The sequence below is a fragment of the Panthera pardus genome, unplaced genomic scaffold (genome assembly GCF_024362965.1).
Source record: "Panthera pardus isolate Hobbes unplaced genomic scaffold, ASM2436296v1 HiC_scaffold_12, whole genome shotgun sequence".
NCBI classification, from domain to species: domain Eukaryota; kingdom Metazoa; phylum Chordata; class Mammalia; order Carnivora; family Felidae; genus Panthera; species Panthera pardus.
This window is the reverse complement of record NW_026526677.1, coordinates 54884266-54906205: the sequence shown is the minus strand read 5'-3', so window position 1 is coordinate 54906205 and position 21940 is coordinate 54884266. Positions and strand designations below refer to the sequence as shown.

General features: G+C 39.2%; 2 protein-coding genes across 2 annotated transcripts; both read right to left on the bottom strand.

Annotated features, from left to right (window-relative positions):
* Window positions 1–1100: 1100 nt before the first annotated feature.
* Window positions 1101–19280, bottom strand: LOC109267113 (olfactory receptor 51E2). Its single transcript, XM_019449604.2, has 2 exons — window positions 19119–19280; window positions 1101–3483 (listed from the first exon to the last, which is right to left on the bottom strand). Exon 2 carries the CDS (start codon window positions 3423–3425, stop codon window positions 2463–2465), a length of 963 nt encoding a protein of 320 aa, XP_019305149.1. The 5' UTR covers window positions 3426–3483; window positions 19119–19280; the 3' UTR covers window positions 1101–2462.
* LOC109267114 (olfactory receptor 51F2-like) lies at window positions 11645–12790 on the bottom strand. Its single transcript, XM_019449606.2, is given in 1 exon segment — window positions 11645–12790. A coding segment is annotated over 1 exon segment (936 nt). The 3' UTR covers window positions 11645–11854.
* Window positions 19281–21940: the final 2660 nt, after the last annotated feature.

Below are 21940 nucleotides of genomic sequence, written 5' to 3'. Positions count from 1 at the left end.
GAGAGAGAGAGTGAGAGAGGCAAACCAAGAAACAGACTCTTAACTATAGAGAACAAACTGATGGTTACCAGAATTGAGGTGGGTGGGGGGATGGGTGAAATAGGTGATGGGGATTAAGGAGTGTACTTGTTGTGATAAGCACTGGGTGTTGTATGAAAATGTTAAATCACTATATTGTACACCTGAAACCAATATTACACTGTATTTTAACTAAATGGAATTTAAATTAAAACTTACAAAAAATAAAAGCAGTGTTTAAAAGAAAAAAATGAAAATCTTAGGGCAAAGGGAAGGGTCGGGGAGATGGCAATAGAATATGAGTAAGTTGGGCTGCAGTGGAATACCATGAGAGATTTAAAAGCAAAAGATACATACTTTATTAAATTGTCAATATGGCCATGCTCTTAGGCATATGGAACTAGGTGGGAGGGTATGATTTGAGGTTGAGTAATACATAGGAAGATAGAAGAGGATGGAGGTTGTGGAGAGAGACATAATGAGGTTCAGTCTCATTAAATGAGTCTCCAGTCCTCATTATTTGGGGTGAGTCCCGATACCTGAATCTCTACTTTTACAGAGAATGGGCATCTCTTTGTTTCTTTAGGGAAGTCACTCATTTCTTCCATTCTAGTTCTTTCTCTCAGTCCTAGTCTATCTGTGTTGATTAGCTGTGTGACTTTGGAGGCCACTTGACTGCCTCTGAGCAGGGAATCACAATTGGATGATCACAGATACATATACTAGGAGGACCCTTTCTCCAGGGGAGAGGTTAAGTGTCTGATGTTTCCTTCTCCTAAGGAAGCTCTAAGGAGATTGGAGTCTCCCCCTTGGTTCATCCACCCAAATCTCCCACCAACATTTATTCAGTGAAGCTACTAAGAGACCCAATGATTGTAGTCACATTTCAGCTTCTCATCAGATCTGATTTCAACCATAAAATGGAAATATCCCACCTTGAGAAAAGATGCATTCAGCATCTTCACAGTTGTACAAACAATACCTGTGGTAGACTAGGAAAGTAGACTAGAGAATCTCCTGCATCTTCAAATCTGAGTTTATAGGATTCTATAAATATAAAAACAGTAGGCATAACACTTAGCAAAATTTAAAATAAAATTTTATTGTCTTATACTTAAGTTAAAACCCACACATATGAAATGTTTAAAAGATACAGGATATACTGACAAAAGGGAGATATGGGTGAGAAGATGTAATCTATAAGTAGACAAAAATACTCTCCCTTAATCTGGAAAGAAACAGGCTGTAGAACATGAAAGGTGACTATAAATCACGAAGAGCAATCTGGATTTGTTGCTCATGAGGGCAGGGTTATCTCTCAACACAAAGTCACTCATCTTAGAAGACACACAGCAGAGAGAAAACAGGATTTGCACAGGCTGAAGAAATAAATGGAATATATTAAACAGGAAGCAATATAATGTGGAAATTAAGTAACTATATTTGGTTATCAAACTCAATTTCAAATCTTGGCACAGCACCCACAAACTGTATGACTTAGTTATCTTGTTAATGAAAAGCTCATTTCTCTCACTTGTAATGGGACAAAAATGGTACCTAGCCCCCAAAATTGTTGTGAAGATCAGATAAAATCTCTAAAGCAGTTAGTATAGTGCCTAGAACATGGTAAGCACTTAAGAATGTTCATTGGCATTATTGTGTAGGGCTTAGATAAATTTTCAGATATTGCATAGTAAACCAACAATGAGGTCTTTGACAAGCTTAGGTTTGTGTAAATTATCAGTTTCATTTTCTTCATTTTGAAAGTTACACATGTCATTTAAACAAGACATCCATAATAAATAAATTTAGAAAGTCAAAACTAAAATGAGTCACTAATTTGAGCACATTTCCTTGAAGGCATAGATTGCTTTTCAAGTTAATTTCAATCATGTGTCCTTTTTATTTTATTTTTAACATTATATGCATGTTTCATTTTATAGCAGAGTCTTTAAAGGTCACATAATATTCTTTTAATATGGATTGTTCCACATATATTTCATTAAATAAATGGACCATACTCAAATTTACTATTCCTTACTTTTATATATTATATCCTGTGATCTTTAGTATATGATTAATAGTGGTGTAGCCAATGTATTTTATGAAAAACTGCTTTCAGCATTTAGGGATATTTTGTTAGGATAAATTTCCAAAAGTGAGAAAGCATTAAAGCATATAAGTTTTAAAAATTTCTTGCTACATATTGCCAATTATACCATCACTGTGATGCTCAAGAATTTATATTCCAAAATTGTGAATTTTCATTAATAAAAACTAATTTCCTATGAAAGGAAATCATGGTAGCCTCCAAAGTTTCATCCCAAGCAGAGGTAGCATTTGGAGGCCACAGCAGGAAAAATCATTAAATAGGCAACTAGAAATAAGCTAGTATTATGAAATCATTATGTCAAGCCACTAAGGATAAGGGAAAGTGGTAAAGATCACCTGCTTCCCACAGCCTGAGGGTCCTTGTCACAGCTGATCTTGAACATAGCTAGCATCCGAGTTCTGATCTTTTTGGTCTTGGCACCGTAGATGATGGGGTTGATCACAGGAGGCAGAAATAGATAGACATCACCCATAAGAACATGCACGATGGGGTCAAGGCTCTTTCCAAAACGGTGAACCACTGAGAGTCCAATGAGAGGAACATAGAAGGCTAAAACCACACCGATGTGTGACATACAGGTTCCAAAAGCCTTGGCCCGCTCTGACTTGGAAGGCAGTTGTAGAACTGTTCGTATAATCAGAAAATAGGACAAGGAGATGAAGAGGACATCCACGCCCATAACCAGCAGAATGGCAGTAAGACCATAGACCTCATTGGGCAATGTGTCTGCATAGGCCAACTTCATCATATCCTGGTGCACGCAATAGGAGTGTGAGAGCACATTGGAGTGGCAGAAGGCCAGCCGCTTGATGAGCAGAGGCAGTGGGATAAAGAAGAGGGATCCACGGACCACGGCCACCATGCCAATCTGGGCTGTTACTGTATTGTTGAGTACTGCTGCGTGGCGTAGTGGGTGACAGATGGCTATATAACGGTCAAAGGCCATGGCCAGCAGGATGGTGGACTCAATAGCTGAGAGGGCATGAATAAAAAACATCTGGGCAATGCAGGCATCATAGGTAATCTCCCGGGAATCAAACCAGAAGAGGGCAAGGATCTTGGGCATGGTGGATGTGGACAATGCCAGGTCAATGGCTGCCAACATGCAGAGGAAGAGGTACATGGGAGCATGCAGGCTGCGCTCCGTCCTTACGATGAACACCACGATGCAGTTTCCAAACACTGCTACGGCATACATTGAAAGCAGGGGGAAGCCGATCCAGAAATGGGCTTCTTCTAATCCGGGGATACCAATGAGTACAAAGGTGGCATGTGTGAAGTTGCAGGAACTCATAGCTGGCACCGAGTAGGGGGCACTGGAGAGGGTGAGGTCACACTGGCAGCCAGCTAGCCTGCAAGGACATGGAGCACAATCAGAGAGGCCAGCCCTGGAATCCTGGAAACTGAATGTTTCTCAGCTCTCCCTCTCCTACTGTCTCCTCCCACTCTTCCAAGCCATTTACACTCTTTCATAAGCTCTAAAGTCCTCTTCCAAAGGAAAAATGGTAGTTAAAATTCATTTATCAGGGAGCCTGAGGTGGCTCAGTTGGTTGAGCGTTTGACTTTGGCTCAGGTCATGATCTCACAGTTGGCGATTTCGAATCCCACATCAGGCTCACTGTTGTCAGTGGAGGGTCCGCTTTTGATCCTCTGTTTCCCTTTCTCTCTGTCCCTGTCCTATTTGTGCTTTCTCTCTCAAAAATAAACATAAAGAAATTCATTTATCAGTTACTATTCCCAAGGACCGTTTACATTTTTTAAAGGGAACCTGGGGAGAACAATGCTTATCCCAAAATGTATCCTTTCCAAATTCCTTCAGACTCCTGGCCCACACCTTCATTGTCTGGATACTGGGTGGTCCTTTTCTCAGATAAGTGTTAACAGATACCCTATTGGGAACCCCTTTACAGGTGTGTTCTCCTTCCCTTCCTTTCCTTCAATTGTTCATTCATTTTATAAGCATCTACTTATATGATCTACTATGTACAAGGCAATTTTCTAGATGCTCATGACACAGAGATAAAAGACACATCTTTTGCCCTTCAGATGCCTTGTCTATGGTGGAAGATAGACAAGTAACAAAATTATTAGAATTTTGGGATAAGTGTTAGCATAAAGTGTGCATTTAATGCATAGGAGGGGAAGAGAAATGATCCTTTTGTTTTTAAACATTAAGTAGGAATTAGAGAAGGGATTAATGGGTATACCAAGACAATGGGGATAGGTTTTGGGTTTTTTTTTTTTTTTTTTCCTTCAGACTTCCAGGATTTTAGGTCCCTAGGTCTAAGGCCAGCAAGGGAAGAAAGAAACACAAAAACAGGAATTTTCTAAAAATGAAAAAAAAAAAAAAACACTAAGGAAAAGAGGCCCACAAGTCAATCTATTGAGGAAAATAAGGAAACTCCTTTGGGAGTAGTTCCCTCCACTGACTTATCTGGGGATGAAGGTCCTGGCTTCCAGCAGATCAGGGTATGTGGCCTCCAACAGATCCTAGCTGCCTGGCATTGTCCCTTGTGAAGGCTCTTCTCTCTATTCCTGGCTGATGTGTTTCTCCACATAAGACAGCTGCCTCCAAGGCCATATTCCTTACCCCAAGGAGATCTTAGGTTGAGTCCTAACACTCCTAGAGCTTTGTCTTTTTTGGAACCTCTGCCAACAAGTCATTCATATTAGGGGAAGCTTTTTGCTTTTGGAAGCCCTGTCCTGACTCCCACTGGCTCTGCCCCTGCCCTCCCACCCACACACCTGGACTTTGACCTCATCAAACACTTTCCCCTGCTAGGCTCCCTAGGTGCCCTGGTTTTTAGAGCCAATTGTTTCTAAAAAGCCAAAGGCTTGGCTTCAAGAGGTAGGGCCTCTGAATCTTGGGAAACTCTGCAGGTGTCTTCATCAGTGATAGTTAGGTAAACCTGTTCATTTTCTCAGGCTTCTTCTTCACTCCTAATCTGAGTCCTTACTGCAACTGGGAGTCTCTCTTTTATTTGGCTTTAAGGGGGAGGGTTTGGAGACCAGCAGTCTTAAAATATCGTGTGATAAAATGGGAACTAAAAGATGTGACTTGGATTATCCTCATTGTGGATAAGCAAGGGAGAACAAATTCAAGTCAAAGGTCACAAAATTCTCAAGTCAAAGATCACAAATTCATACCTCTGACCACTATTTTCTCTTCTCCCTATCCTCAGATCTTATGCAAAGACATAATAGCTACTCTCCTTGGCAAATATGAAATCCTAAACTTAGCCCCAAGCTTCTGAATGAAAAGACCTTTTCATAGACAGATAATTGCATCCTTCAATGAGATGAAAGATAGCTTATGTCTTGTATCCATCCAGTCATCTATGTATCTATCATAGGTAGCTTGGGGTGGGAGATTCAGAAATCGAAACAAGTCAGGCTGAAAAGTATGGGTAATGCTAAGGAAACTTCCCTGGAGGGAGGCCAGCTCATTGGACCTTGGTTTCCAATAGAAATGGGGCCCCAAATGAAGGAAAAGTCATGGAGGGGGAGTAGGGGGAACACAGTAATGTATTTCCCCTTTCCCAAAGCCTCTTGCACATGTTACTATGTGAGTACCCACAGATATAAGGGTCTCTGTTGGCCACAGAGTTGGATCGTTTCCTGACTCCTCTTTCCGCAGGGCATCTTTTCTGCTTTGCAGGTAACAGTCTAAGACTTTGAACCATTATCTTGTCTCCCCAGTTACCTATCCCAGAAGACCTCATGTCTCTCTCCCATGTTGTCTGGCCTTCTGCCTAAAGTGACCTCTGTCTAGGACCAATTTCAGCTTCTCTTTGGGTCTGAATGTGGCTGTTGCATTCACTTTTACTTGCCTTTCTGGACTGTCAGCCAGTGCTCTGGGACATTTCTTCTCGGCCCATGAAGATGTGGGTTGGACAAAGGGGCTTTCCCCTCCTTCCATGAGACCATTATGGTGTCCTCAAGGTCTCTTAGGATGGCAGGAATTTTGGCTTCCTGACCCCAGGCGAGAGTGCACTCACTTGAAAACCATGCAGTCCTACTGAGAGAGAGCGCAGCTGGAGCTGGCTCTCCCTTTCACAGGCCTATTTATAGCACTGCCTAGGAGGCCCAAGGGGACAGACTGTGGGAGTATGAACTGAGGCCCCTGGGGCTTGGCAGGCAGGAGACAGTATCTCCATGTCCATGTGGGTGTCACAGGATCTCAGGATCTACATAAGAGTGAAAACATATGGTACCTGTCTTTCTCTGTATGACTTATTTCACTTAGCATAACACTCTCCAGTTCCATCCCACTGTTTTAGGTGTGTGTATGAGGGGAGGTGATCACAAGAGGGCACTGACTCTTCCGTCACTCCCACACTTACACATATAGGACTTTAGACAATCTATCTGCACTCTTCCAAATAACTCAAATTTCCCCAGTTAACAACAGAGGTTAGAGCGTTTCCTCATTAGCCACTTTCTAGACATGACAGGCAATATGGATCTATAGTTATGTCCCTGGGCTCTAGGAGTTCACATCCTCTTTAAAAGCCAAGATGGGTACACAAAACCAGTAATTTCCATAAGTCAAAATAAGGGCGTGTACTTCTTCAGATTTTCATTCCCAGCTTTTCTTTCAGTTGATGAAATAGACCTTGAAGTAGGGAAGCCACTCTATTGCACCTGTGTTAGGTGCACACATAAGGCATGGATGAGATAAAGGCTCTTTGCCTTGGTTGCAGAGTTATTCGTGATAATACTGGTTGGAGAACTAGGTATGCTGATTCTTTATTCATTCACATTTAATGAATATTTATCAGGGGTCTACAATGTAATAAGATATACAAAATTCTTTTTTAAAAGTCCACCCTCATGAATTATACATCCTGGTAAGAGGGACACATGGTACATGGTTATTATGTGAAACTAAATAGTTTCTTCTTATAACTACCTAAAGAGAAAAAAAAAGTGAAGAAGAGAATAGGTAAATATTAGGGTGGAAAGTTGAAATTTAAAAAAAAATTTAACATTTATTTATTTTTGAGGGACAAAGAGAGACAGAGCATGAGCACGGGAGGGGCAGAGAGAGAGAGGGAGACACAGATCTGAAGCAGGCTTCAGGCTCTGAGCTGTCAGCCCAGAGCTCGATGTGGGGCTCGAACTCATGGACCACAAGATCATGACCTGAGCGGAAGTCCGATGCTTAACCAACTGAGCCACCCAGGTGCCCCTGAAAGTTGAAAAAACTGTTTGAGAACAGTTTCTTCAGAAAGAGGGTGAAGGGATGCACAAAAAGGCACTGAGCTCCTGGACCACTAGACCACCAGAAATGAAAGTTGAAATTTTAAATGAAGTTGTTGGGGGAATATCTCACAAAATGGAGACATTTGAGGAGAAGCCTGGAGAGAGTAAGAAATATATCCATGGAGATCTCTGAGGAAGGCTATCTGAGGAAGAAGAACAGACGCTACAAAGCTGAGAGAGAAGTGTATCTGGGAGTTTAGAATAACAAGGAGGCCAGTGTGTCTGAGCAGAGAGAACAAAGAGGAGAGCAATAGGGAGATAGGATCAGATAATAGGGAATTGGATCATATAGGACTTTATAGGACTTTTTATAGGACAGTTAAGTATTTTTACTTATAGTATGAATTCAGGTAGCTACAATAGCAGCTATGTGTATACTACTCACCTCAGCTTTCAGGAACTTTTCTAATTCATTATGAGCTTGTCTACCTTGGTCAGAGGTGACATTTGCTCTTCAAACCACCTATTCCCAAATTGTCCAAATTACCCACTTCCTAGTGATAAAAGCTTCCAAGTTTCCAGGATTGTTGGATAGTGGGACTGTCCATAGGTTAGTGTGTATGTAGGGAGTGATGAGGTAGGGGAGAAATACTGTAGAAGTACTATGATCATCTTGGCTATCTGGTTTTTTAGACTGACGTTCCTTCTCATTCTGATTTTTAGGACTCTGTGTACCTCATCATTCTTCTCTATGTTTCCCTTCCTCTTCCCCCACAAACAAATAAATATCAAGTCTGTAAATGTACATCATCTGAACTTTTTCACTTCTTTCCAACAGTGAATGAATGAGTCATAGTCCCTGGTCATAGGAAGTGGGCACAGAATCTATGGTGAGGAAGTAGTTACAGTAGGGTCTGAAAAGGGATGTCCTGAGAAAGAGGCACAAAGTTCTGCAGAAGCACCTGGAAAGGACACCAGATGGACTTGAGAAGTCAGGAAATGCCTTTGAGATTAAGTCACTTCTATTCTAAGTCAGGAGAAGGGAGATAGTGAGGGTGCTACAGAGGGAGGTAACAGCTTGTGCAAAGGGTTGTAAGTGACCCAGAGCAATCACAGCTAAGAAATGCAAGTGGTTTGTTGTGCCTGCAGCCCTGAACAGAGGGCAGGTGATGAGGCTTGAGACCTAAATAGAGCCAGGTCATCCAGGGTTGTTATTATTTTATTATGTGGCAGACCCTAGTTTGGAGTCTGGAAGACAGAATGAATGAAACAAAGTTCTTATTCTCAAAGACCTTACCTTGTAATAGGGAAACTAGAGAATAAATAACTATTTTGGTGGGGGAGAGGAATACCAGGGATTAAAAACAAAATAGGTAATGAAGAGAGTGAATGTAGACAGGAATTGCGTGAGTGTTGTTGTTGTTGTTATTTTTAATGTCAAGGGCCCTGTAGTAAGGTAACTTAGGCAGAGACCTGCATGAGTTGAGGCAGTAAGCCATGAGGGTGTTTGGGGAAGAACATTCCAAGTAGGGAGGACAGAAAGTGAGAAGTTCGATGTTGAAGTATGGTTGGTGGGTTTAAGGAAATATTTGGAGGCTAGTGCAGGTATAGTAGAATGAATAAAGGGGAGAGTAGTAGGAGATGAAATTGGGATGGTACAGGGGAGTTAAATCATATAGATCCTCATGAGATATTATAATGACTGTGAATTTTCCCTGGATAAGACACTGGGATATGTTGAACAGAGGAAGTGGTATGATCTTTTTTATGCATTAAAATAATCACTCTAGGGGTGCCTGGGTAGCTCAGTCAGTTGAGTGCCTGACTCTGGATTTTGGCTCAGGTCATGATCCCAGGGTTGTGAGATTGAGCCCTGTGCTGGGCCCCACACTGAGTGTGGAGCCTGCTTGGGGTTCTTTCTCTCTCTCTCTCTCTCTCTCTCTCTCTCTCTCTCTCTCTGTCCCCCTCCCCTGCTTATGCATTCTCTCTCTCTAAAATTAAAAAAAAATCACTCTAGGGACACCTGGGTGGCTCAATCGGTTGGGCACCTGACTTCAGCTCAGGTCATGATCTCACAGTCTGTGAGTTCGAGCCCTGCGTTGGGCTCTGTGCTGATAGCTCAGAGCCTGGAGCCTGCTTCAGATTCTGTGTCTCCTTCTCTCTGCTCCTCCCCTGCTCATGCTCTGTCTGTTTCTGTCTCAAAAATAAATAAAAACATTAAAAAAATGGAAAAAAATCACTCTAACTACCATGGGGAAAATAGATAGTAAAGCAAAAGTGGTGGGGTGCCTGGTGGCACAGTTGGTTAGGCATCTGACTCTTGATTTTGGCTCAGGTCATGATCTCACTGTAAATTCAAACCCTAAGTCAGGCTCTGTGCTGACAGTGTGGAGCCTGCTTGGGATTCTTTGTCTCCCTCTCTCTCTGCCCCTCCTCTGCTGTCTCTCTCAAAAGTAAATAAATAAACATTTTTTTCAAAAAATCAAAAGTGCTGAAGAAAGATCTACCAGGAGACTATTATATTTCAGGTCCAGGATATTGTTGGCTTGGAACATGGTGGTAGCATCAGAGATGGTTTAAAGAAGCTAGATTCCAGGTATCCATATGTGGAATATCTGAAAGAAAGAGTCATCAGCATTTGCTGATAGTTTGGATGTGGAGTGGGAAAGACAGACAGGTGTCAGAAATAGCTCCAAGAGTTCTATATCAGCAACATGAAAAATAGAATTTCTCAGGGAAGATGTGGTTATGTGAATATTAGGATATGGTTTTGGGCATGATAATCTGAGATGACTGTTAAACATTTTAGTAGGAGTACTGATATATAGCATATGAGTCTGGACTATAAATATTAGTTTGGGATTTGCCAGCATGTCGATGGTATTTAAAGCCATGATGCTAGATGAGATAACCAAAAATGGGAATATAACAGAGAAAATCAGGTCTGAGAACAAAATCCTGGAACTTTCCAGCATACAAAGATCAGGGAAGTGAAGACCAACAATAATTGAGACTGAAAATGTTATTGTCAAACATACTGAGAATTTTCACACCATCCTTTTTATTATAGTACTGTTGTCACCTAATAAACTTCCTGTAGATATGACGGACTACTCCTTCCTTGCTGGAACTGATACCACCTTAAGGGGCCAACTTTACCGAATGATATCAATGTGTCATTGAAACGTGCTGTAAATATTTGAGAATTAATGGACATACCCAGGTTGGAAAAAATAATTAACTTGTTGGATTAAGCCTTTATATTAAGCATATGGCCACAAATTGAACATTTCCAAGTAAATGATACAAAGTGAAATTCATTTGCAGTTCTTAGTCATTTTTCAGTTTCTGCTGGAGCAGAAAGTTGGTGGAAAGCAAAGAGAAATTCTGGAATACGTTTAGTTGGGAAAGAACAATCGGGTAGAAATACATTTGTACTTTTCAGGTTTGAAAATTCTATTTTGGGGTTTTTCTCCATAATGTGGTTGAAAATTTCTAGAGGATAGAGTTGTGGGGTTTTTTGTTTGTTATTTGTCTGTTTATTTGTTTTGCTTCTTTATGTCACCCAAATACAAATTACATGGACTCGTATATATATATATATATATAATATATATATATAATATATAATATATATATATAATATATATAATATACATATATTATATATATAATATATATAATATAATCATGTATGTGTATATATAATTATATATGTATTATATTATTATAGGTAAAAATATAGTTGAAGTTAGGAGTGTTGGGGACCCTGGAGTCAGTTTGCATGCATGTGAAGTATGCTTTGTTGTTTATGAGATGTTTAAGCAAGTAACTTAACATTTTTGTGCCTCAGTTTTTTCATTGATCAAAGAAATAACTACCTTATAATGTTGTTTTAGATGTGTTAATAAATGTAAAAAAACACTAAGAACCATGACTAGTCAAAAGAAATAATGTTAGTAAAAATTATTTTTTTAAGTTTATTAGAGAGAGAGAGAGTGGGGAGGGGCAGAGAGAGAGAGAGAGAGAGAGAGAGTGTCACAAGCAGGCTGTGCACTGTCAGTACAGAGCCTGATGTGGGGCTTGAACTCAGTAATTGCAAGATCATGACCTGAGCTGAAAGCAAGAGTCAATCGCTTAACTGACTGAGTCACCCAGGCGCCCCTGTTAGTAAAAATTATTATTACAGTTAAGAAAGTACTACCTATTTCTCATAAAGGAGTGGCTTTCTCATAATGTGTCATTCTAACTGCTATAAAGAGGACCAAGTAAGAAGATATAGTCTGTTGGCAGGATAAACAGTTTAGAACAAACAGTGGTGGGTAGGAGAAATTCTAGACTTAGGACTTTACACTATTCATCCTTTCTATCTTCAAGTCTCTGTCTCCTCATCTGTAAAATAAAGGGTCAAGGTAGCTGATGTTTTACATATATTCCAGATTTAATTTTAAATTTTTGTTTCATGATCACAAGTTTTGTTTTTAAATTCATAACGTAGACCACTAGAATTCTATGATTCTATGTATCTTTGGAATGGAGAATTTTTATCATAGCTCTGTGTATCTTCACACTATAGATGAAGGAGTTCATTACAGGAGGGATCAGGAGGTAGGTGTTAGCAATCATTGTATGAACATAGGCTGGGGCTCATGTCCCAAATCTGTGAACAAAGGACAGACTGATCAATGGAAAATAGAAAATAGCAGCAGTCCCAATATGGGAAATACATGTGCTGAAGGCTTTCTTCCTCTCTTCTGGGGATGCAATGCTGAGGACAGTCTTAATAATCAAAATGTAAGAAAGGAGGATGAGGATTGAGTCAACACCAACAGTAGAGATCATGGTAGTCAACCCAACTGCATTGTTGATCCTAGTGTCTGTGCACGAGAGCTTCATCACATCAGGGTGGAAGCAGTAGGAGTGGTGGAGCACATGGCTGTGGCAGAAGGACAGTCTTTTAAGAAGAGCTACCATTGGTGTTAGCATTAGTGTCCCCCTGATGACAGTTGCCACTCCACTTTGAGCTATTCTGGAATCAGTTAAAATGGTGGCATACCTGAGTGGATTAGAGATGGCCACAAAACGATCAAAGGTCATGGCCAACAACACTGAAGATTCCATGACAGTGAAGAGTTTAATAGAGAGCATCTGTGACAAGAAGGCATTAAAGCTGATCTCCCTGGCATCAAACCAGAATATACCCAACATGGTGACCAGGGTAGATATGGACAGGCCGAGGTCAGTGGTGGACAGCATGGAGAGGAAATAATACATGGGTTCGTGGAGGCTGGGCTGAGTGACAATGGCAAAGAGAATCAGGCTATTTCCTGAGAGGGCGGTTATGTAGAGAAAGCAGAAAGGAATGGAGATCCAGGTGTGGAAGACTTCCAGCCCAGGAACACCAGTTAGCAGGAAAGTGATGGACGTAGATGTGATATTCTGGAAGTTTGACATGCTGGATTAAAAATACAGAGTTCCAAGATGAAACTCTGAAACAACAACAACTATATTTTTTGTATTAATCTAATTATAAATAATGTTATCAATCAAAAACAAACCAAAGATGAATATTTATATACTATGTAAAAGTGAATTACTCACTTAAATTAATAAAGGAATTGTAAGATTTCAACTTCTGTAGTAGGTATCATTCTTGTATGTGTCCCAGACCATCATTTTTATGTCCTAGAACCCTTTGTTGGTAGTTATGTTTATACTATGTGACCCTTTCCCTCACTTGTCTAGCCAGAGATAACTAGACTAAGTGAAGACACCCTACTAAACATAGGTCAATAATATTTCATCCTTTCTGGACTTCCAAATGTGATAAAGAGGTAGCAGTTTAGTTTTTCTGTGTAGTTGGCATCAGCGAAAAATAGACTGGGACTGTTAGAACAACGATAGTACATCAGCCTTAAGTATAGGAAACAGATAAGCTTACAATTTGGGAAGCCAGAAAATACTGAGAAAGAGATGGTTATGATACAAAGCAACACATATGAAATAATAATAAATGGCTTAGGCACTGGGTGCAGTCATGTGCAGATATCTATGGTATCTAATCTTTAAATTGACACTTGCAGTATAACATCTGGTGTTTCATTTGGGTAATGGAGTTAGAACACAGATCTACCACCATAGAGACAGAGGCCTCTGCTCCCCATATGGTATAGCATGCTGCCTTATTCAAATATATTTCTCTCTTCAATCTGCCTGAAGACTAGCTGTTTTACATTCTGTTAAGACATACTTCTCAGGAGATATTTAATAGAATTTTACTATTTTGCTTTGGAAGAAAAGATATAACTTTACTGTGAACATTGCATTTCTTTTTTCATTGAGTACAGAATTGCAGGCTAGTCAGATGGGCATGTATGTGTTGGAAGAGGGGGTCTTGGGAAAACAGACATTAGGGCTATGACTGGAGAGGGTTCGATCAGTAAGGTAACTGGTTGTCAGGGGAACCTAAGTGTTTCCCAACCACTCAAGTTCACCCAGATAAAGTGCCTCAAGGATTCCCTAAAGAAATCTTAGTTTTAAAAATTGGGAACTTTTTAAAATTGAGATCAATGAAAAATTAGAGGAAAAAGAAATGCTAAGTTACATGAATTGACTCAAAAAGTGAACTATAACTTTAGACTACAGTTTAGAGTCATGAGAATATCCTCAGGGAACCAATGAAATCACTGTCAGAAATGTATTATACAACCTCTTAATAGAAATAAAAGTTGACAGAAAGGGAATGTTCATTAAGAAAGGGGACATTTTGGGGCACCTGGGTGGCTCAGTCGGTTGAGCGTCCGACTTCGGCTCAGGTCACGATCTCACGGTTCGGGAGTTCGAGCCCCGCGGTTGGGCTCTGGGCTGATGGCTCAGAGCCTGGAGCCTGCTTCCGATTCTGTGTCTCCCTCTCTCTGTCCCTCCCCCGTTCATGCTCTGTCTCTCTCTGTCCCAAAAATAAATAAACGTTAAAAAAAAAAATTAAAAAAAAATAATGAAAAAAAAAAAAGAAAGGGAACATTTTCTTTTTGACACTGCTTCCAATGACTGTTTATTGAGTGTCATGATACAACCAACATTACACAGAAGTGAAATGGATACAGATTTGTTCACCTGGCATGCATTTCAGTTAATTGTGAAATTTTGAAAGTTAACAAGTTTACCAAATTTGTGGTTTAACAAATTCTATTAGCACTTTTCGTAAATACATTGATTTCTGAAAAACATTCTTAGTAACTCTATTTAGCTTTTAAAAAGTATGTATTGATCAGAATGGCAATCTAAAAATCTACTTGTTAAATGAATAGTACTTGTGATCATTTTATTTTAAATTATTATTATTATTATTATTATTATCTCATTTTCCACAAGTCCTTGACCTGTGTATTTACTATTAATTTCCAGAACGCAGGTCTCAGTTTTTGACATTAGCAACTTCCTGGGGTCCATGGGAGCTAGGGTAATTATGAAAAAGGGAACAGTTCAATTGTGTATAAAAGGTTTGGGGTATCTGGAGAAGGCTTCTCAGGAAAATAAGTGATTGAAAGATTGCTATGCTTTCTGTAAGTAGAAAGGAAGTGTTCAATCAAAGCTTTTAGAATGGTATATGTGGAAGTGTTGAGCCAGAATGAATCTATAATATCTCTTCCTTTGCTCATGACTTACACTCTCAGGGACATTAACTGAGCACCTACTTTATGCATAGTGTGGTTAGAAACCAACAAAACCTCTCTTAAAGAATTTAAAATCAAGTGAGGGAGAAATAATAGCACTGTTGATAAATAACTTCACCATCTAGTGTATAGTGGTGAATAACAAAGAGGGTTATGGAGGTGCAGAACACCTCCATATGTGTCACTCAAGTCTGGCTATTACAAAGACTTTTACGATGATTATTACTATGACATGCAATGTTTGAGTTGTAACTTTTGTTATTGAGTTCCAGGAAATTTTATGAGAGATCTTTTTTTTTTTAATTTTAAAATGTTTATTTATTTTTGAGAGAGGGAGAAAGACAGAGCGTGAATGGGGGAGGGGCAGAGAAAGAGGGAGACACAGAATCCAAAGCAGGCTCCAGGCTCTGAGCTGTCAGCACAGAGCCCAGTGTGGGGCTCGAACTAACTGTGAGATCATGACCTGAGCTGAAGTCGGACACTCAACTGACTGAGCCACCCAGGCACTCCAAGAGTTCATTTTTAAAAATTGCTATCTGAATAATTTCTCTTTCTTCATTATTTCTCCATGGCTCACTTTACATTATTTTATTAATTCAAACAATTTATTCATTGAACATTTTTGTTCTTCTTGTCAGTTTTCCCCCTTCCCTTTCTTGTTGAGAGATCAGAATAAGAACATAAAGTATAGGCTGAACTAATCTGAGCTGAGTCTGGCAGAGGGAAGAGAACTCCCTCAAATCCCTTCCTTTCCATTGCTCTACAGCTGGTCTTCCTGTACCCTCTCCTCATCCATGCTGGGTGTAGACACAGAAGATTCCTTATTCCTTTTCATAGCCAACAACTCTATTTAAGCTCTTGATCAACCATCATCAACACTTAGTTCATTATAGTATCAAACTGGGAGCTCACTGGGTATTGTTTTAGCACTAAGGATATGAAGCAAGAAAAATAACAGTGGTTTAGTGCCTGAGAAAACCAGAGAGGTTGTCAACATCTCATCTTCTTAAGGCTGAAAACTTTATCTTTAATAAGAGCCCAGTGACTCCTGTGAAAATGAAAACTTACCAGTTTTGAACACGTACTACATGCCAGGCACTGTAGTAGGCACACTGCATAATAGGAGGAGTCAAAGAAATACCACTAGCTGTAGAGTAGACAGGATAAGGTATTTCTAAGTGATAAGACAGAATAGTGTGGAGTGACAGATTCTGAGTGTGCGTATGCATGAATGTGTCTGTGTGTGTCAAGAGGAATTTATTCCAAGAACTCTTAACCAAGAAGATGAATTATAATTGTGTGAAGTTTTGATGGATGAATGTAAGTTTATAAGGATGAAAATGAGGAAAAGGGTGTTCTTGACATACATAACAACATGAACAGAAACTGAATGAAATAATAGCACAGAAAGTTTGTTGGACAACTACAAGAAAATTAAAATTCTGGAGACTTAAAAATGATCCAGGTGACATGGGAGACAAGCTAGAGAAATTCACAGGGCCAGGACATGAATATCTTGCATTCCACAGATAGGAGAAGGAACTTCGGTTTTAGTTGCAGAACATCAAGAGCTAGGCATTTCCAAATATTTTATGAATAAGTAAACAAATCATTCTTCATTTCTTCTCCCTTAACTCCGAGAAAATTCCTTTCCTTCTTTAGTATCTTCAATAGTACCAGTGGCTCCTTTTATGCAGCTTCACTTCAATACTCAACTTATACCCCAAACCATTAATGAAAACTTCCCACACGTTTATATAGATATTTTCAACACATTCAATTCAACTAAGATATATTGACCATCTTTCACAGTTGGCCACTGTGCTTTGCTAGTAAGTGAAATAAAACACAAACCTTGTTTCTCCCTCAAGTTACTGCCTTACCTTTTGCAATGACAAAAATGTTCTTTGAAGGACCATCTGCCTGGCTTTATTTTTCCTTCACCTTCAGTGACAATCTGGGTTCTTTCTCCAGTGACTCAGGAAATTCTCCAACTTATGTCACCAATGACTTTCTATTTTTTTTTTAATATATGAAATTTATTGTCAAATTGGTTTCCACCAATGACTTTCTAAATATCAGGTCCAAATGTTTATTTTCAGATTTGTTTTCCTCTCCCTCATCTCAAATTTTCACAGTTGTTGGCAACTTTTCTTTGAAATGCTCCTTCATTAGCTTCAATGATAGTAATTCTGTAGGTTTTTTAAAAATCTGTTTATCAAACAGTGGTTTTGTTCTTTGTCTTTTCAGTTGTTCTTTAGGAGTCTTTTTCTTTCAAGAAACCCCTGTTCTTTTCTTGCTGTCCAGTATTTTCTCTTTGGAATATCTTAGTTTTTCCCAAGGCTATAAATAGCACTTATATCCAGATGATGCGTAAATCTGAAATCTAATTATAGCTTTTCCTGAGTTCTATAGTTCAAAAGTTAACAGGATCTTTGAAGCCATGGTAAAATGTCTGGGCTGAAATTCGAAGGCAGTAATGAATCATGGAACTAGAGTGAGATGATCAAATAGGCGTTTTGGGAAAACTAACAGGCAGCAGTTTGGAGAACAAGTCAAAGCTCTCTGCTAAGTGCCAGTGAATAAAAGGTGAATAAACTACTTTATCTACCCTTGAGGCATACCCCACCCATTATCTCTCAGACACTTCCACCTCAATATGAGCCAAACAGAACTCATTCCTTTCCCCATTCCAAACATGGTGCTCTCTCTTCTGCCTCATTTATCAGTAAATGACATCAAACTCGAACAAATAATCTAATCAGAGTTACTGCCTTCATACACACACACACACAATCTTCTCCCTCTCATCCCCTATGTGCAAATGTTTTTAAAATATTTATTGATTTTACTTCTAAAATGTCAAAAACTGGAGAATGAGGAGGTTTATGTTTGAAGGCTAAGTAATAGCAATGTGGTTTGTAGTGGGTACTTGAAGTTGCATTTCATTGTGCTTTTCTTAACTGGAAAACTTATCTGTTCATATCAAAGAATAAAGGGGGACTAATAGATATTATTAGGAAGAGGTACCAAAATTCCCCCAAACAACTCTTCATGCTGCCATCACCCTGGAATCTGTTTAATCCATCCTCTCCAATCCATGTACAACCTTCCTTTTCACATGTGAGATATAAGCTATAGTCTCTTAATTTTCCTGCCCTCTCAGATCACAGTGATGCTCTTATTTCGTTGTACTGTTGTGAGCTATAGCTTGTGGCTATGTCTTTAGCTGCTGAAACAGACCATATAGCATTATCAATATTGTCCAAGCCATTGCTCATGGCATCACTGTAGCATGTGACTGATCTCGGTTCAGATCCTTGCTTAAACATAACTACTTTTAAGACTCTTTATAGCAATAATAATAAAAAAAATTACTCATAACAGCAGCTACCATTTCTTAGAACTTATTTTGTGAATGTTGCAGAGCTAAGCACTTGAGAAACATTCTTTCAATTCTTACTACAACATCATTTGGCAAGTATTATTAAATTCACTTTGATTCCCTTTTCCTGATAACTGAGTATCAGAGGGGTTATGAAACATATTCAGAATCACACACAGCTAATGAATGTCAGACTTGGGGTTTTAAACCCAATTAAAAAAAAACTTCAACACTCCTGCTCCCGAAAACTATTGTTTTGTGTACAAGTAGTATAAACTTTCTTTGATCCAGTTTCTCCATCTAGAAGGTAGACTGTATACAGTGCCTAATACTGTGCTTGGCATGCAGTAGGTGTTCAAAATTAGTACTTTTACAAAATTTTTAGTCAGAATAATTGGGCTTAGAAATGACTTTTCAACTCCTGACAACCTCTTTGTTTTTCTCAAGCACCAAACCACTAACCATGATAAACATATAAGCACTCTAATAGAGCCATTTGCTTAACAAACCACAGGCTATCCAACGTACGCTGGGCAGAACAAAATGCCCCTTCTTTGCAGGTTTCCTGAGAGTAAATAATTCTATAAATTCTACTGTCCATATCAGCCCACCATCTCACTATCTAATCTAATTCTGCACATTGTGAGGAAATTCTTCCTGTGGATAAGAAAGTTCAGCTTGCCTACAGTCAAACGTTTTCATCGAACAAAATGGTTTTACTTACAGAGTTTCTATAGCAGTTTTGCTGGTCTCTTTCAGGCTCAGAAAGCTGAGGAGGCTTTAGATTCCGGGCGAGGACCAAGTTTATGAGAAGACTTGTTCCAGCCTGGATAGAGACAGGCCCAGAGCTGAGAGGTCTCTTCCTGGCAGTGGTGTCACTCACTGTGTCTCCAGGGTGTGGTGGTTCCCAGAAGACTTCTTTTGCCTTATACAGTCTTTGTCTGTTCCATTATGCAATTACTTATTGTGACTATGTGCTTTTTAGGCTGATGTAATTTTTTTCCTTGTGCCCTTTTATTGAAGTGTTTTTTGTAGAAACAATTTTGAGATATAATTCACAGATCATAAAATTCGCCCGTTTAAAACGTACGAATTCAATAGTTCATAGTAAATTCACAGAGTTGTACCATAAGCATCATCATGGTCTAATTTTAGAAAATTATCATCACTGTAAGAAGAAATCCATGCCGATGGGCAGTCACTCTGAAGAGGATTCTAAAAAGTATACTAACTCACTAAAAGTCATCTCCTCTGGTGAGTGTAAATCACACTCCTCTCCATAACTTCTTAGCATCTATTGCTATTCGTGGCAGTTCTGTTTCATAAGCCTACCTGTGCTTCTTAGCAGACTCTCTTACAAGTAGGAGAAAACATAATTTACTCATGTATACATACATGCCAGATAATATTGCATAAGAGTGTCCTATATTCCAAACATCATGCTAAGTGCCAGAGATTTATAAAAGGGGGGGGGGGGAATACAACATAGTTCTTAGTGTCCAGGGGCTCTTAGTTTAGTTTAGAAATACACAGTTAACTGATAATTACCAATACTGATAATCAATGATAATGTTATCGTAGAGGCATGAACCAAGTGCTTGGAGAATATCATAGGTAGAAATCTCAGTCTACAATTGTGTGTGCAGAAAATAAATAATTTTCTTTTTCATAATTCAATCTATTTTCCGTTTAGAGTCCCAGCCTACTAGCTGGAAGGAAACTAACAACAGTAATTTGGGTTTCTTCCCACTTGTGTTTAAATTTTGTGGATCTTAGATTGTACCAAGGAATTTGAGTATGTGGGTGATGGATCTGGCCAGTGATGCAATCTGATATGAGGTGACATTTGCCCTCTTTAGTCTTGAATAAATAGAGTACCTGCAGATTGCTATAGGCTGTCTGTCTTCTCTACTTATGGCCCCTTTAGATTCTCAGATGTTCCCACCATTTCTGGACCACTCTAGAGCATATGGGTCTTAGACTCCATCCTTGATTTCTGTCTCTTACACTCTGCATATAAACCTGCAAATCCTAATACTTTTGAAACTATAACTGGAATGTAATCACTCTTCATCACCTCCAAAATTTCCTCCCCCTTCTGAGGCACCAGATAATTGGATATCTCTCACTTGGATAATTTCAGTAGTTTCCTAACCATTCTCTCTGCTTCTATCCTTAACTTTCCCTACTACCAAGTCTGTTTCACCACAGACAATATCTTGGCCTGAAATATTTCATTCTTTATAATATAACAACAACATTTTACTATGCATTCTCTGCCTAAGGTATTATGAAATGTTTGTGGTAGAAAAAATAATGCCCCCCAAAGATATCCATCGCCTAATGCCTGGAACCTGTGAATACATTACCTTTACATGGCAGAAGGGATTTTGCAGATGTGATTAAAGTTGAAGAGATGAGATGAGGACATTATCCTAGATTATCTTGGTGGGTTCATTCTAATCACAAGATTCCTTAAAAGTGGAGAACCAGAGAGGTGACAGCATTAAAAGGACTTGATCCACTATTGCTGGCGTTGAAGATGGCAGAGGGAGGGAGACCATGAGCCAAGGAATGTGGGCAGTCTCTAGAAGGAGAAAAGGCAAGGGTATTGATTCTCCCATATGCACTCTAGAATTTAGTCCTGCTGATGCCTTGATTTTAGCTCCGTGAGACTCATGTCAGTCTTCCAGTCTGCACAACTGTAAGATAATAAATTTGATGGAAGAATCCATTATTACTTTGATTTATACAGTTACCAAAGATTAGAGAATTTAAGCAACTTACTTGGGTCTCTCAGTTAATAAGTGTCACAACCACTATTAAAAGCTTGGGCTACTGGAGACCCTTTCAGGTTTTAAAACTCATTCCCTAGAGAATCTTTACATGACCATTCATCGACTACTAATTCCAATTCAGATTGCTCTAAACCTAACAGCATGTGTGCATGTGTATGTGCCAGACTGGATTTTAACATGTTGTCACCTGTGTGTGCTTATATTTTGTGTATGAAGGTTAGTCTTTTATATCTCCTCACATTGAACTTCTTGAGATCATTGGAAACATTTTCTCCACCAGGCTGGGCAAATTCTAGGGCACTGACTGCTTTCCGATCAGTCTCAGAAACTACTTGGGAATGTTTATGTTTATGTATCCCCTGGCCAAAAGAATGTTATTTTTTCTTATAGCAATAGTGTTATAATAACATTATAGTATATTCTGAGCCAGAGCTTGGTGCATGCACATGGAACTGTTGTGCCTGCTGTTAGAGCACTGGCACACATTGTACACCTATTTTCAAAGTATGGTCCATCTCGCTGTCCTACACTTGCACCAGTCCAGCAGAACAGTAGCTGGTTATTCAGTTCAGCCTTCCAAAAGTCTGAGCAGAATGCCTCTCAATGAAGTCACATAGCCCCAGGAGTATGTAGTTATCAATATATCAATATCAATACCATTGAACCTGGGAAATACCACAGTCTGTGACATCATTACTGCATATAAATGTTTTCCCAACTTGTTAATCCAAATAGGAAGAGCAGAATT